Source organism: Podarcis muralis, chromosome 12 (assembly GCF_964188315.1).
Source record: "Podarcis muralis chromosome 12, rPodMur119.hap1.1, whole genome shotgun sequence".
Classification (NCBI taxonomy): domain Eukaryota; kingdom Metazoa; phylum Chordata; class Lepidosauria; order Squamata; family Lacertidae; genus Podarcis; species Podarcis muralis.
Window position 1 is genome coordinate 21,332,981 of NC_135666.1, and position 17,499 is coordinate 21,350,479.

Here is a 17,499-nt window from a genome sequence, read left to right on the forward strand (position 1 = left end):
ACACCTGCGGGGATGTAGATTGATCTTTGTAGCACAAATAGATACAATTCATTAGGGTTTACAAAAAAAGAAGTTGTGCATCGAGTTATGTATCAAGAAGTGATCGGCTAATGGGAAAGCAAAAGAGCAAAAGAGGAAGAAAAGTGCAGAATCGTGTTTATTCTTTTAAGACTTGGGAGTCACCTGCACAGAAGCAGCTATAATTTCCCCAAGCATCTAGAAGTGATTTTCTCTTTCTCCAGCTTCTTCCAAGGAAGCGACAAGACCACGCAGGCTGTGGACCCTATGCAAACATTTAACCAGGAGCAAGTCTCATTGAGCATCCTGGCACTCACGTCTGAACATGTTTAGGATGGCGCTGTCGGTGACAAGGGCTTCTCCCTGGCAACGCCAGGTACTGCATGTGTTTATTCAGAGCTTAGTCCCAGCATATCCAATGGGGCTTCTTACACAAATGTGGAGACCTGGGATAGTCACTTTACAAACCAAAGCATGTTTACTCAGAAATAAATCCGGGTGAGCACAATGGATTTAGACTGCAATCCTATACATGGGGCATTCAACTTACTTCTCACTGGATCTGCAACCTCTGAGCATCAGACAGGAATAGAGGTCTCCAGGCTACTTCCAGCCCTCTGGTTTTCCTAGAAGATAATGGTGACCTTAACTTGCTTCTTACGCCCCGGGTTCTTCTTAGGGCCTTCAGGTGCATCTTGGCCTCCACTAAGCAGGAGCAGACGAAGGCAGGCCGAGCCTGGCCCCGCTCCTCCCCCCCCCCCCTCGCCGTCCCCTTGACAGACACCGCCGCGGGCTTTCCAAGCCGGAGCTGCCCGGGAAGCTGGATACGGCAGGGGGAGGATGTTCGCAGGCTGAGCTGGCCAGAGGGGAAACATGAGAAGGCGCGGCTATTCACGTTCCGGGGCCCGGCAGCTCCTGCCTGGGCAATAAAGGCGAGCGGCGGCCGCGGTCAGAGCTTGTGGTTCAGGAGCTCTCAGGGGCTGCTGCGCGCGCTGACAACGGGCGGCGGGAGCGGGGATGGGAGAAGGAGCGGCCGGGCAAGCGAGGAAGCGAGGAAAGCGGCAGCCCGGACCCACCTCACCACCACCAGCAGCGACCCTCAACCGCAGGCGCCAGGTACAGCCACGGGACCCTGGCATGGGGGGAAGGCGCGCGCGCGTCATTTGTCTGACTGAACCCGACCAAACCAAAGGACGCCGGAGGCCGGAAGGGGGGGTTTGACCTCTCCACCTTCCCACACTCTAGGCCAACCACCACCGCCACTGCCCCGGAGACAGAGTCGTGCCCTCCTGCCCCCGCTCCTTGGTCGCGCTCCCTTCTACTCCCCTGCGTTTTGGGTCCTTAGTGGTTTTGCCCCTTTGTAAAAAGCGCCGCCGCGAGAGGGCAGCGTGCAGTTGCCCCGCGCAGTCCCGGTCGGGGCGGCGGGAGCGGGCAAAGCGCGCTCGGCGCTGAGGAGCCCAGTGGGAACGCGCGCCCGCCCGCGTAACTGCGGCCCGCGACGCCTATGCTGGGCACGCGCGAAGGTAACTAGGGCGTTTTAAACTGGGTTGCAATGGCATAATTCGGCGGGAAGGAGGAGGTGCGGCCACTTAAAGCGATTTGAAAAGAGTGAGGGACTCTCTCGGTGTGTGTTTTAAGCAGCTCCGGAATGGTTTTGGTTTTCGTGTGGAACCGGTTCGAGCGCGCTGGCGTTCCCAGACGCGCATCCTTCTCACTGGATAGCTTGCGAGGTGTCTTGTGAAAAGCGATCCATGTCATTCGGGGCGAGTCCGCTTTGCGCCGCCCTGGGCTTCCGGGGCCTCTGCGACCCAAGAGAGGCGCTCGCTTGTTTGTCCCCCTTCGTGGCGCGGGCGGCGCTGCGTGGACGGTCGCCCGCTGCCCTGCGGCGCCGGAGGAGCGGATGTGACCGGACTGCCGATGGCGCCCCAGCGGCTTCTGCGGAGCGACGACCTTTGCGGGAAGCGGGTCTCGCTGCGGCAGCCCGGGGTCGTGGCGCTCTGCTCCTTTCCGCGTCCCCGGGAATCTGGGGCATTGGAGTTCGAGTTGTGCGCGCGCGTGGGTTTGCAAAAGCCATAAATTAGGACACGCGTTGTAGGCACCGACGTGCTGTGTGTTAACGAGGAATTGGAGACGTCTGACTGCAAGATTTGCTGGTTCCAGGACCTGCTCCGCTCCCCCTTCCCGCCGCTTTTGGCTCCTATGTTTTTGCAAGAGCTCATTGAGACGCAGTGTAGTGACTGCTTTCCATCACTCTCCTTTCCTATTATCAGCGTGGGTGAAAGAGATTTCTTCCAACATCATCTGTCCAAAGAGTGGGGATTCTCCCTTTTGACAACTGGGGTCCTTGCCTCGGATTCATACGTGGTCTCTGTCTACACGGCTTGTAACGTGGGAGCCCCCCCGCCCCCCTCCTGAGCTAAGCGACGGTGGTGTTGGACGGGGAGGGGCAGGGCGAGGCTTTTTCCTCGCAAAACAAGGAGGGGAAAAGGGACCACCTTCCTACAAACGTTAGCAAGGAGCCATCCTAAAGGGACAATTTCTGCGGTTGGGTGGGATCCAAAAAGGCGGGCAGAAAACCCCGGGGAGCAGGATAAAGAGGCGCTTGTAGTGGGCACGCATTCGTGTACACAAAGTCACACGCCCATGGACACGCGTGTCCAGGGGGAGAGTTGGTCCTCAACACGCGGGGACTTGGACTGGAGCCCTGGCGAATCCGGCGGCGCGCGCATGTGTTCTTAGGATCTCGGCCCTGCTCGTTTTTCATGCGCACTAGTCAAACAAGAGTCTGAACGACATCCTTGCAAATATTGACAGTGGCCCGTCGAGTTAATTTCTCTGGTTACTCGGACGTTTTCGGCCAAGGAAAAGCGGCCGCGCGCTGGTTGCTTGGCGGAGAAAGTGGTACTTTCTCTCTTGGGGGATGGGGGGGAGAGAGGCCGGGAGCAGCCCAAGGAAGAAAAGGGCTCCGATCTTGTTTTTAAAACCATGCGGAAGGCGGACCCCCCTCCCGGATGGGGAGCCGTTGCTCGTGCTGCATCTGATGGCTCGGATCCCGCCGGGCTGCGAAGTGGGAAGAAAACCCTCGGCCTAGAGGGAAAGGGAGACGCCGGGGCCAGAGCTGGGCGGCGGGCGGCCGCATCCTGCGCAAGAATCAGACAGCCTGCGGCGTGGATTGTGCCTGGACACAATGGTCGAGGTGTGTCAGGGTGCTATGGACGCCGGCTTGAGACGGGAAGGGAGAGGCGGACGGTCCCCTCTCCAAGTGTAAGCCAGTAGAGGAGATCTGGGAGCCACCCAAATACACCGCCGCGAGAAGGGATGCTTTGGCCCCGGGGGGATGGACTGAGGAGCGAAGCAAAGAGACGCCCCTTCGGGTGGCTGCCGGTCCGGTTCTCAGGAAGATGCCCGCCAACCATTATCTTCAACTCCTGGTCACTGCGCTCTCTCCCGTTTCGGTCTCCACAGCCACCGCAGGCGCTGTAACTCTCCAAGAGTTTGACACCCCCCCCCCCAAGGCGCACTGCAGACAGACGGATGCCAACAGCCACAATTGTGTGTACATTATATGGCTATTACACTGTTTTATCCCCCTCCTTTACGTCCCAAGAGCGGGTACCATTTTGGCCCATTTTGACAGGTCCAGTATCTTCCTCGCCTGCACTTGAGAGGGTTGTGCGCACGCCTCCATTCCTATATTTCCTTTAACTTTTGTGCGCTACCCCCCCCCCCCCGTTCAGTTTGATGGCCTTCCATCAAACGGGTCCCTGAAATCTAGAGGATGCTCATTTAAAGCACAAGTTGAACTGGGAGCCCGCTCTTTAAGATGTGGAAGGTGTTTTTTAAGCGTTGGCTCTGTGCGCGCGCACGCGTGAAGGGTCTCAATGCATTGCAGCCTGGGTCATATGACGGAGGTTTTCGGGTCGTCCGCTGGTCTAAAGCTCCGGCACCTCGCAGTTCCTCTAAACCAGGCATAGACAAACTCAGCCCTCCATATGTTTTGGGACTACAACTCCCATGATCCCTAGCTAACAGGACCAGTGGTCAGGGATGATGGGAATTGTAGTCCCAAAACATCTGGAGGGCCGAGTTTGCCTGTGCCTGCTCTAAGCGCCTAACGTGTTTTTCACGAGAACGCCTTTTCACATGTTAGGCTGAAATTCTCCCTTGAGCTTCCCCTGTCAAGACGCCTGGCCCGGAGGACCTTCAGAGAGAGACAACGTTGGAGACACGTGTCGCTATCCCAGACACACAATGCCCCTTACCAACACGTGGCGCAAACAGCAGCAGCGAGGCGCATTTGACACCGCAGATAGAAAAGGCCTTCTCGATCTTTACGCATCTGCGGTTTAACAACCCGCTTTCAGACCTCTCGGCTGCTGCTTGTGGCACCTGCTCCTTAATAAGGGATTGGATGGGAAAGAAAAGGGATAAAGCAGAGCCTTTTTACACCTCAGTTTTGGAAAAGTCTGAGCGCCCTCACACCTTTCCAAATGTTAAGCGTTTCCATCCTTCATCTGGAACGCCTATTATAAGATACATTCGTTTGATTCCTGGTTTTCCACCCCGCTTTTTGCCCCGTTTCAACAACCCCGTTTCAATGGGTCCAGCGGTTCTGTCTGACTTTCTTCGCCCGAGAGTGGCCAGAGGGGAAACGGACCGTGGCCTCTCCTCGTTTCCAGCCCCCCTTGAGTTCGCGCAAGGAGAAAGATTGGAAGCCTATGGACGCCTCAAGATCTGCGGGGCGGAAATGTTCTGCCTATGTCCTTTTTGTCGACTTTGACGTGTACGCTTGAGCCTTTGTTACAGCGGATGCTGGTTCCCCGGGGAAAACGGGACACTCCGCCTGCCCTCGCCTCCACCTGCCTCTCTTCCTCTTTAAAACCAGTCTAGAGGGTGACCGGGCTGCCAGCTTCCTCCTCTGTCGTCTCAGTGTTGCCCTTCAGTAGGGAAGAGAGAAGATGGAGACAAAGTCACTGCCTGTCATTGGCTCCGCCTCTGGGCACCAGCCATCACTGGGCTTTAAACCTCAAGCGATGCTTTTTGAAAACAAGATCCCGCCCACCCCTTCTGCATTAAAGGCAAGTGACTGTAGTTCAGTCGTAGAGCATCTGCTTCCCATGCAAAATATCCCAGGTTCAGTTTCACGCAGGACTGGAACCCTGGAAACTGTCTGTGTGGGACCATGCAGAATGAGAGGGGCCAAAAGGTCTGACTCGATATAAGGCAGCTTTCTAGGCTGAGAGAGGAGACAACCACGCCAACCCCAAGATCCAGGGACGCTGGAGGGTTGCAGTAAGAGACGCTCACTCCACACCTGCTAGACCAGGGCCATCACTTAAAAACGAAGTTTAAATGGCACTTTGGACTGGCTTGGAATGGAAATGGAGGCTTGGCTTCCCGCCAACCTCGCATTGCGTGTGTGTGACACGAACTTTGATACGACTTAAATTTCGTGGGCTAAAGCTCCGTTCAAGAAACGCCACGTTCCCTTTTTTAAAAGAAAGATGTCGGGGCAGTTCAGTGTGTGTGGGCAACCTTTGAGGGTGGGTCCTGACACCCCAAGCCACCCACCTGTGGCTTCCCAGATGTTGTCGGACTCCAGCTCCCATCTGCCGCAGGCTGCACGGTCCATGGTCAGGCATGATGGGGACTGGAGTCCAGCAAACATCTGGAGGGCCGCAGGATCCCACCCCACCCCCACCCCTTGATCTGCGGGGATCGAAATGGCTTGGGCTGTCAACTTTTCCCTTTTCTTGCGAGCAATCCTATTCGGAATAAGGGAATTTCTCTTTAAAAAAAGGGAAACGTTGACAGCTATGCTCGGGACCCATCGGGCTCTTAAAAGGCCTCCCCTTCGTGTAAACGCATCCTCTAAGACCGAGGTCTAACAGCAGCTCTTTGGACGGTGGGTCAAAAAGCGGCGCGCTTGGAGTCCTGCTCAGGTGGGGGAGTCAGATGGGGATGCGCCTCACTTCCCTGAGTAGGGTCGAAGGGCGCCCTTGCTCCTTCTGTTGCATGGGACCCTGGGCATCTTGCCCCAAAGCCCTCCCGTGCCTGCTGCCCCCAAACCGTGCGCCCTGGGAAGCGCGCTCGTTTCCGCGCCGCCCCAGCGGGCCGCTCCCCCTTCCCTTGCCAAACCCGCCGGCCTCGATCTCCTCGGCTTTGGCGTCTCCGGCGACTTCAGCTGCTTCCCCCACCCCCTCCAGTAACCCGATGCTTCTCCTCCTCCTCCTCCTCTTGCAGCGCCCGTCGAGTCCTCGGCGCCCCTGAAGCGCAAGAGCGCGCGCCTCCTTCGCCCCGGCTGACCAGTCTCTCCTCAGCCCCGGCCGCCGGGCTGCCCGCGCGCCCTCCCCGCCACCATGAACACGATCGTCTTCAATAAGCTCAGCAGCCAAGTGCTCTTCGAAGACGCCGCCAAGGAAAGGGAGAGGAGCAGCAGCCGGCCTTACGCCGGGGTCTTGGACGTGTCCGCCCACCCGGAGGTCCTCATGCCTGACAGCCCGTCCATGAAAGACAACCTCAGCCTTCGCCATAGGAGAACAGGGTAGGAGCCCCCAGGCCGATGGTTTGGAAGGCGAGGGGTGGGAGAGACGCAGCTCTGATCATGTGGGAAGCTTTGCATTGTTGGATTAATCCTAATTATGTACCGCTTTTCAGCCAGACCTGATTTTAGTTCAGTTTCTCAAGGCAGTTCACAAATAACAATAAGCATAGGCTCTTTTTTTGTTTTTTTAACAATAACCAAAAAAAGTTGCCTTGTAGGAATTCAATCAAGCCCTTACTTGCCTGATCTAGCGGCTTTGTAAAACTTCGCCCCACAAACATTCCCTTTCTGAACAGCTAGGGCACTTTAAATAGCTTTAGAGAACCCACCCTTCTTATGAGGACTTGAAAACAAATCCCCATGATTTGCATTTGCCTCCATTGATGTTTGTAAGATCCTAGTCCAAAGGTTTATGTAAAATCCTGCTGTGGTGTTCAGTGAAGCTGTCTCCCAGAAAAAAAAATGTTTATGGTATTGCAGATAGTGGTGTAAAAATATTGGAGTGATTATAGACAAGTGTATCAAATTTAGAAACCGGTTGCTCCCTGCATATGGTGTGAGTGTGAAAGAGAGGATTAGAGAGGGTGCTGTCTGAAAGTTAAGTAATTTAAGGGTAGATTTAAATCCAAAACATGAAATCTGGAAGTAAGTAAACTCTAGTGATAAATTTAGAATTTATAGCAAAATATTAAGAGACAGGCCATGTGGTAAGCAGCAAACCACCAATGGACAGTGTAATAGACAGTAACTGAACCAACTAACGAAAGAGTTCATTGGATTGAGGACATACCAACAGTGACTGACAAGATTATTGCTGTCTATAGTTCTTGCCGGGGTTTTTTAAATATAGAAAATGTATTTTGCCATAGGATCCAACTCCTAGGAGCCGAGGTCCCTTTGCTCCCCCATTAAAATATTGGGGGGGCACTCCACCCCCCAATTGATGGACATTACCATTCAAATGGTGTGCATGTGCCATGTCTTATGATTGATGATGCAGGGTGGGGCTCAGCTGGGACCCCACCCCCAATTATTTATTCAAGTTGGCAACCCTGTATTTTGCAAAAGCATTGTTTACAGTAGATTACAAAAGCTTATTAAAATTTGGCTTCTTCCAAAGAATGGAACACAGGAGTAAGATTGTTTTGTATTAATTGCTACAACACCTATTGCATCCTTCTTCAATGTGGTGACCTCGTGTTTTGGATTACAGTTCCCTTCAGTCCCAGCCAGCAAAGACTGACACGTTGGGATACACAATGTGCTTTTACCCAAGAATTCATCTGCTACACACTAAGGCTGCAATCCCAACTCCATTTACCTGGGATTAAAGCCACACTGAATTCAGCAGATACAGTTAGGATAGCGTTGAAAACCCAGGATAGCTTCCACAGGTCCAAATAACCCAGTTTTACTCTGCTTGCTCAGGGACAGGCAGAAGGGAGAGAGGTGCCCCCATTTCATCTTTCAGCAGCATAATTCTAGACACTCTTGTTTTTGCATGCAAGTTCCACTGAACAAAAGGTGAGAAGCCTGAGGATAAACATGTGTAAGCTCAGGCTGCGCATCTGTAGTCAAGCGATAACTCGATAAATTTAATACGGTGCTTAAGAGATGTCCAGAATGCTAAAGACTGAAACAATATATTTTATAGCTGAGTTACCAATTTTAAAAGATTGCATCAGCTCATACTTATAGCATTTCAGGTTGGCAAGAGGGTGATTGTGTTTCATCAAGATTTTATTTCCAGCTGATTCAGGCAGAATTAGATTTCAAATAAAGTGTTAGAAGGCAAAAAGCCCAAGAGGCTTAAAAAAAAAAAAGGTGAGAACTGGGAATTTGGGGGGGGGGCAGATATGGAACAAGCCGCAGATGTAGCCTGAGAGCAGCACCTTCTGGAAATGATTTGGTATTACAATCTCAAGTCGCAAGTCATTAGGGTAGCAGAATGGGAGAAGGACAGATCTGACCTGTGGAAGCTATCCTGCACAGGTCCTAGTGAAATGAATCAGAGCCATGCTGTTGAGCAGCTTGAAGATATTAAAACAGGGCTTGTGTACAGCAGAACATCCAGGTGGATTATTCCTCAGCCTAAAGTGTGTGTGTGTGTGTGTGTGTGTGTGTGTGTGTGTGTGTGTGTGTAGTTTTTCTACTTTGGCCATCAAAATATCCTTGGCTGGTTCTCTGTCAGGAACAAACTTCCCTTTGTCTCTAATCAGGTTGTGATTAGATATGAACTTGTGGATGTGGTTGTTTAGGGCAGTGTTTCCCAACCTTGGGCCTCCAGCTGTTTTTGGACTACAACTCCCATCATCCCTAGCTAGCAAGACCAGTGGTCAGGGATGATGGAAATTGTAGTTCAAAAACAGCTGGAGGCCCAAGGTTGGGAAACACTGGTTTAGGGCACTATGGCTGAAATCCTATGCAAACTCACGTGGGTATAAGTCCCATTGAACGATGCTCAAGACCGGGCTTGGCATTTGTTGAGATGTGCCAGAAAGACCAGCAGATGTCTAAAAAGGTTGTTAATACCTGTCATTGGATGGGCTTCTGTTGGTGTAGGAATGTGCATTCATTCCATCAAGCAAAAGCTTCTCCTTCACCCAGTGAAAAGTTCCAGGTACAGTTCATTATCAGGCAACAGATATCACGTCTTCCATTATGAGTGTTTTATTATCTGGAGCAGAGCTAAAATATTAATGGTCTATCATCACTGGATTGTGAGTGAAGGCCAAATTAATTCCACTTAAGATTGGCTTGATCTTGATGTGCAAATTCCTGACATGTGAGGAAGGGTGGTGCTCTCGTGGCAACTAGACCATAAACAGATGTGCGCTTGGGAGCATTGGAGAGGAGCATGGGAAAACGGACTGCTGCAACATGTTGAGTAATCCGATGTTCAGACGGCTTTAATACCAAAACAAGCTGGACTTGGATCTTCCTTTCCTGTTTTTAAAAAGTCTTGTTCTAACAGTCTGTGCTGATATTAATTGTAGATAACTGGGGGGACTTGAAAGGGACAGTGGCAGAGCTTCTGTCTGGAATTTAGCTTCTTCCTTTTTTTGGTAACTCATAAGCACCCAGCAACTTTTGCAATAAGCAATCTTCTATAGGAGGAAGGCTATGGTCAGACTGGCCCTATTTTGGCTCCTTGGAGTTTTGCAGGATCCCTGCATTTGTTACAGTTACCCCCTCCACTCCTCTGACGAGGAGTGAACAAGCCCACACCTTGGGAATGATCGAAACCGATTCTGCAGCCCTCACTGCAGGTTCGCTTGCCCAGTCTGATGCCCTCCTGGTGGTGTGGACTGCAACTCCCATCGTGGGACTCCCATCACAGTCCCCACCCTGCTGGCGAGGACTGATGGGAGTCATAGTTCAAAACATCTGGAAGACACCAGGTTGGGGAAGGCTGCTTTATACATTGCTCTGGAATGCATGCCTTGCTGCACACAGAACCCACCCAAGAACTTGAGCCCCAAGTGGGATGAGGAGAATGCAAAGGACCAATTGCATCCCTGTGCTTCCACCTCTGGATTGGCACTTAACCGTAACCAGTAATCTGACTTTGCTGCCATTGGTCTACCAGAGTAGTTTGTGTGCAGCAGCCCAATGCTAGGTGCACATAATGTTGGACTGAGGCCATTTTAACTTGGAGCTGGTATGCCTTTTGGTGTTCTTCCCATGCCTCTGTTGGTACATGCTTTCTTGTGCGCCACTGGTGGAGAGCCTTGGTGACTGGGAGCGGCCGCCGAGACCACATAACACCGGTCTTGAAAGACTTACATTCGCTCCCAGTACGTTTCCGAGCACGATTCAAAGTGTTGGTGCTGATCTTTAAAGCCTTAAACGGCCTCGGCACAGTATACTTGAAGGAGCGTCTCCACCTCCATCGTTCTGCCCGGACACTGAGGTCCAGCGCCGAGGGCCTTCTGGTGGTTCCCTCACTGCGAGAAGTCAAGTTACAGGGAACCAGGCAGAGTGCCTTCTCGGTAGTGGTGGCTGCCCTGTGGAACGCCCTCCCATCAGATGTCAAAGAGATAAACAACTATCTGATGTTTAGAAGACACCTGAAGGCAGCCCTGTTTAGGGAAGTTTTTAATGTATTTTTAATAATCCGTTGGGAGCTGCCCAGAGTGGCTGGGGAAACCCAGACAGATGGGCAGGGCATAAATAATAATAACTAATAAGTTGTTGTTGTTGTTGTTGTTGTTGTTGTTGTTGTTGTTGTTGTTGTTGTTATAAAAGGCAGAGTTGAAGGAATGGCCTGTGAGAGAGAGAGAGAGAGAGTTCATCAGCTGTGCTGTACTCGCTTGCTCAGACTCCTGACTTACCTTCAGTTCTCTCCCCTCTCAAGGCTCACTAGGGGAATCCCCCTCGAAGTCTGCAGGCTCGCCCAACATAAAAGAAGAGGCGAAAGAGTTATTTATGTCAAATACCAAGTGTTTTCTGTTAGCAAATACTGTTTTGTCTACCTCTTTAAGAATTATTATTTTAAATCGCTCTTCCAAGGTCAGGCAGCGTTTCAGCAGCTTCCTTACTCGGGGAAGGCTTGTTGTTTTCATAAGATGCTAAGAGACCATATGCAGGCTCCAGAGCTGCAGTAGCAGAACAGTTCAAGTTACTGAAGCCTTCAGCTTGGCAGGTCCTCTGCCTCTGGCCCCTGAGCGACGGCCTTGAATCTCGCTTGCTTATTGCAAACAAATGCAATGCGTACGTAAATATTCCTTAATGTCATTATGGTGTTCCACGCAGACTAGGAAAAAGAAATAGAGATGAGGCAAGTCCTTCTCCGCTTATTTGTGACCAATGAGCACCTTTGGTGGAAGAACCTGAAAAGTACTTACTTATGTATAATTTGCACATCCAGAGTCTCATCTATTCCTGTAATGCATGAAGCCATTTAAAAGTGGGGTGGGGGTTTCCAGCAGTTTCTTTAGATCCTTGTAGAAAGAACTCTTGTCTGCTTGTGGGCTTCTCAGAGATGTTTGGAGACATCTGAACCAGATGGACTTTTGGTCTAATCAGCCAGGTTCTTTATGTTGCTTCCAATGGTCGCTGGAAATAGTGTATAGTGGTAAGGATATCTGGGAGCTGCAAGTACTAACAGACACTAACTAAAAGGCACTGAAATCCTGGGAGCAAGTCCTATTGAACACAGTTGGATTCACTTCTGAATCAACAGGGAGAAGGTTTCACTCCTCATTTAGCTAAAGTCAGATGTGCTCCACTAAGAGCTATGGAACTGAAGTGGTTCATAACTAAGGGCCCATCTGCACTATACATTTAAAGCAGTATCGTGCTGCTTCAAATAGGCCTTCAGGTGCTCTCCACCAGAGTTATGTAAACACAGGACTTGTACAGCATTTATCTCTTTTTCTCCAGCATCTTTTCCCACTTGACATGGAGGATACCCCCGCCCCAAGACATTCCCCTTCACAAATCCCCAGTTTCCCCACCCTACATCTGATTTGGAGTTTGACTGCCTAGGGATTTTGTGCTATGGTGCTGAGAGTAAGGAAGATCGGAGACGACAGGGCATGCTGACAGGCCCACCTGGCTATAATCCTCTTTCTCCTTGCATTGTACAGTACCCGACAGAACAGTGGGAAAGTGAGGCACAAGCGCCAGGCATTGCAGGACATGGCGCGGCCGCTAAAGCAGTGGTTGTACAAGCACCGAGACAACCCATACCCCACTAAGACCGAGAAGATCTTGCTGGCTCTTGGCTCCCAGATGACTTTGGTGCAGGTAAGAATGAGCTATGCCCCGTTACCTGTGTGACTCACACCATCTCTGAAGATGGGCTGGCCTGGTTGCCCCACTTGTACTGAGCATCTTCGGGCTAAACTAGGTGTGATTGCAGCAGATCTGCATGTTTTTAAACCAAGGTGTGACATAATCGCATTGGAGGCATCTCCCTATATCCCACTGCCCAAACTACGTCCTCATCGGCCAAGCTCAGATTTTGGAAGGGAGCTCAGGTGGGAGAAACATATATTGGGTGGAAGATCAGGAAAGGTGAGTCACAGCAGCTTTTGGCTCCCTTTGCAGGATGTCAGTTTGCCAGAACAAAGGGATGTCTTGGGAAAGGAGCAGGCTCCTTCCTCCAGTGGTTTGCCTCTCTTCATCCAGGCCCTTTTTCCCAGCTCACTTCTCGTTTCAGATAAGAGAGACTGCAAGAAGGCCAGTTATATGAAGGGAAAGGCTTGTTACCCAGAGACAGCCCTACCTTTAAGCAGAGTGAGATGACCAACTTAGATGGCAGCAAGGCCTTGGGAGGAGAAATTGGTTTGTGTGTATCACGTGGCCTCTCTTGCCTAGGCTAACCTGCTGCCTTCAGGTGCAATGGAGGGTGCTCCCTCATCGCCAACATTGAAGGAAGATTCAACAGAGAGGCTGTAGCTCAGTGGTGGAGCACCTGCTTTGCATGCAGAAGGTCCCAGGCTCAGTCCCCAACATCTCCAGGTCGGGGTTGGAGAGACCCCTGCCTGAAATCCTGGAGAGCTGCTGCCAGTCAGTGTTGACATTACTAGACTAGATGGGACAATGTTTTTACTGTATATAAGACAGCTTCTTATATCACCCATGCAAACCCACGCAACTGCTCCAGTCTGCAGAACTGGCATTGTTACAGGTTCCACGTAAAAACTGCTCTGCATTTGTGAGAAATCAATGTTTCGGTCCTACAGTACCCATACTTTGTGACTCCCTGCTTATTGACATCAGGCCGGCAGCTTCCTCCACTCTTTTCAATGCCTGCTAAAAACATTTTTGTTTTGGCAAGCCTATCCAGACATGTAAAAGGTTGGCATATGTTTTAATCTGGGTTTTAGCCTATTGTTTGACTGTTTTTTAAATGTTTCAAATAGTTATTTTAATCCAAATTTTATGGGTTTCTTCTTTGTGTAAACCACTTTGAGGTTTTATTACAATCAGGCTTCTGTACATGAAATGGGGAGCACCATCTTATCCTTTGCTTCAGGCAGCAAAATTTTTTGGGGCAGTCCTGACAGTGCCTGGTACCCCCACACCCCTTTTAAAGGCAAAGATCGAGGGGTTCCTGGAGGACAAAGTTGTCTTCCGCAACTAGGTAATGATAGCACAAAGTTCATGGCGGCCTTTCTGGAACACCCTTCGCAAAACACTGTCCAGCCTCCATTCATTTTAGGAGAACTTGGGTTAGAGAGCACTTAAGGGCCAAAGTTTTTTGAACCGTGCCTTCTTGACTTCTCAGGGATTATGTTCTTCAGAAATGAAATGGCATGTTTGGTAAAAGAACACTTCCTTTGTTGTCTGCAGATCTGTCTTGGTTGACATGTAGTCCAAAAGCAAAAAATAATAATATCAAAAAAATAATAATCCAGATGCTCCTTCCACACGTTGCCCAGAAATGCTCTCACATCTGCATGAAAACACATCATTCAAGGGAAAGGAAAGAATGAAGTTGTGGTCCAGAGCAGATTGCTGCTTACAAAGAACTGATCCTCAGAGACACACAGGCAGGGGCACTATCACAAATCACACCGGAGTGATTGCAGAACAGCCCCACTGCAGTCAAACTGACTCAAATTGACAGTGATGTATCTGTGAGAACTGGGTCATGGTTTCACATCTACTTGGAAAAATTCGTTTCTTGTTCCCAAAAGCTGCACACTCCAGATTATCAAATAGTGCTGCATAACTGGCTTTAATCTAGCACTGTAAAGTGCCAGAACATTTCTGGAGGAGACCAAAATAAAATGTGTTTTCCTGATTTGTATTTCCTAGGCTTACATTCCTGAAGCTTAGATTGGCCTCCTCCTTTTCACATCAATCTGTCCAATTCCTTTAACACTTGCTGTGTTCCTTTTATTCAGTCCTGCTGTCCTTGTGTTTGAGCCACAGTTTTATGTTAAGTTGTTCTGTCAAGCCTTCCTTCATCACAGTATCTTTGTTTGTTCCATGCATACCACTTCAAGAAGTGTTTGCTAACAATTAAAAGCTGAGCAGCCAACTAGTTACAAAAAATTGATTTGATGAATCATGTTAGTTTTTAGCTAATTAACTGGTAACACCTGCGCATATTCGCATATAAAGAAAAATATAGTTTTAATATTTAGAGGCTGTGAGTGTGGTCTTCGGGGACATTTCCACTTCTGCCTTGCGCAGGACAAAATTACTCAGATAATAGGGTGGCTGCTTAGACACTGATAATTGGCACAACAAAAAATTGCAAGAGGATGCAGATTATGTAACATCTGTATATGGTAATTTATATGGGTGGTGTGCAAATAAATAAATCTACTACTCCAAGGACCTTCGGCTGTGCAAAGGAAATTCCTCTCCTTGTGCCTGGTGACACCTAAATTGGTTACAGGGTTTCCCCCAGTCCTCTGAGGCACATTTGGGGAGGGCATCTGGAAAGGGAGAAGTTAGGATGTGCATGCAGAAAGCCTTGGGCTAGCGGATCTATTTAGATATTGCCCTGCGCATAGATCCAAATTTAGAAATAATGACTGTTAATTAAATAGATATACATCTTCCCATAGTGGAGAATCATAGAAATGTAGAATTGGAAGGAAGCCCAGAGGTCATCTAATCCAACCCCCTGCAATGCAGGAATCATAGCTAAACTGCATGTGCATGTGTTTGTTTCATGTAATACATGCATGCAGAAAATGAGATTCCCGGTGCGTACTACTGTTGTTCCAGATACAACATTGTGACCAGGTGACCTGTGTGCCTACTCAGTCTGCCATCCAGGTGTTAACCGTTGATGGTCAACTTCAAGGCCTTTCCTGCTCTCCCATCCAGTGGCACTTTATCATTAAAGCAGACCTGGACTGCACAAGCCTTCAAAGTGAGCAAGGCCTTCAAACAGCGAACATTGTCTGCCAGCCCTTCAAACGGAGGACTTGTCATCCATCAGCTAGGATACAAGGCCACCCTTTCTTCACAATGTAGCTTGTCTTGTTATTGCATTGTGGTGGCTTTTAAAAACTACTCAACTGGGGAAATGTTTCTAGTCAAAACAAGATGCGTTGAATCAATTAAATGCAGTAAGCCTACTTAAAAGATGCGCTCTCCTCTCACCCTGCCTGTGGCCTCGCCTCTCTTCTTCTGTGCTGAGTACTTTTGGCTGTTTCCTCTGTCCGTATCGTCCCTGCATCCCCAAGGTTTTTATTTTTTGTCTTCTGCTTTCTTAACTCTTGCTTCAGTTCCATCTACATTAACACACACACATACAAAACCAGTTCTCATGCACCAAGGAAAATCTTCAGAAAATTAAAATAGTGTTTCGCACTTCCCTGAGTAGAGGAAGTTTTACAGTTAGGGAGGGGTGTGTGTGTGTGTGTGTGTGTGTGTGTGTATGAGGAATCATAGAGTCATACAGTTGGGAGGGACCCTGAGGATCATCTAGCACAGCCTTTCTCAACCTGTGGGTCTCCTGTTGTTGTTGAACTACAACTCCCATGACCCCTAGCTAGCAAGGCCAGAGCTCAGGGATGATGGGAGTTGTAGTCCAACAACATCTGGGGACCCACAGGTTGAGAACCGCTGATCTAGCACAACCCTCTGCAATGCAGCTGTCCCGTGTGGGGATCGATCCTGCAATCTTGACATTATCAGCACCACACTCCAACCAACTGAGCTATCGAGGCCCCCGAGGAAGTATTGTACTATGTTTGCATGGCATGTTTGTAGTATCATTTTCTTTTAACTGTACAAGCCCAGAAAGGGGGACTAGGCAAGCACGCAGACAAGTGCTTAGCTGTAAAAATGCCATCAGTTCTCCCAAAACCAACTGCGTGCCTTTTGGAAGACCCCCTGGTTCCTTTTTACCAGCCAAATGTAAAAAAATGTTGGCTCCTGTTGGCTCTCAAATTGTTTCCCTTCGCCCCAGCCAAGTAGATGGAAGGTGTCCAGTGGCCACTAGCCACCAACTGCATGAGTTGGTCCACTTAGCCAGTGGGCGAAGGGAGAGGTGTGGGATGGTGATGTGTCCTATTTTATATAGGACAGTTCTCTGCTGTGCAGTCCAAGTCTGGTTTAAAGATGAAGTACTATAAGAAGCTCCTGCCAACCTAGCAGTTCGAAAGCACGTCAAAGTGCAAGTAGATAAATAGTACTGCTCCGGCGGGAAGGTAAACGGCGTTTCTGTGCACTGCTCTGGTTCGCCAGAAGTGGCTTAGTCATGCTGGAGACATGACCTGGAAGCTGTACGCAGGCTCCCTTGGCCAATAAAGTGAGATGAGCGCCGCAACCCCAGAGTTGTCCGCGACTGGACCTAATGGTCAGGGGTCCCTTTACCTTTACTATAAGAAGAGAGCAAGAGGGCCCTTGAAGTTGCCAGTCAGTAGTTAGCACCACCTGGGCAGCAAACGGAGCAGTCGCCTGGTCAGTTTTCTCAACTATAGGGAGGTGTACTGTATTTCTATTTAAATTATAGGAATTTGCACCAACTCAATTGGCGTATGCACACAGACATCATCAATTTTGGTGATGCTCTCATTTATTTATTTTTAGGCAATGTGTTAAGTGGACACTGTAGGTGCAGACGATATGGCGGAGGACAAAACAAAAGGCAAAGGCATTCTGCAGCTTCCTAATTTGTCTTCAGTGCTACAAACCTAGCTGAGAGTAGGAAAAAAACTTTCAAGAGGGGCAAATGGCCTTTACAGAAGAGTTTGGTAGGTCCCAGGGTAGGTGGCCAATAGCACGCAGGCTGATGGGATGCCCGATGTATGTTGTCTATTCCTGTGGAAGCTGATTCTTTGGTGGAAAGGAAATTTGTAAGGGCCCCAGGCCTCTAGAGAAGACTTGGGAAAAGAACCACTCAGCCTAAACGTAGTAGGCTGAATGCTGATTATATTCATGCAACCCTAGCAAAGCCAATGGAGCAGTATGTAGTACAAGTTATTAGCCGCCAGCCCTCCCGTTTTGCTTTAGAGTTC

General features: G+C 49.7%; 1 protein-coding gene across 2 annotated transcripts in view; it reads left to right on the top strand.

Moving 5' to 3' along the window:
• The first annotated feature begins 786 nt into the window (after window positions 1-786).
• The window catches only part of MKX (mohawk homeobox), a 66,399-nt gene continuing 49,686 nt past the window's right edge, over window positions 787-17,499 (top strand). For both annotated transcript variants that reach the window (XM_028750852.2, XM_028750855.2), the window contains exons 1-3: window positions 787-1,134; window positions 6,262-6,562; window positions 12,154-12,313. In XM_028750852.2, coding sequence (XP_028606685.1) covers window positions 6,378-6,562; window positions 12,154-12,313 — 345 coding nt within the window. In that variant the 5' untranslated portion in view covers window positions 787-1,134; window positions 6,262-6,377. The remainder of the gene's footprint in view (window positions 1,135-6,261; window positions 6,563-12,153; window positions 12,314-17,499) is intronic.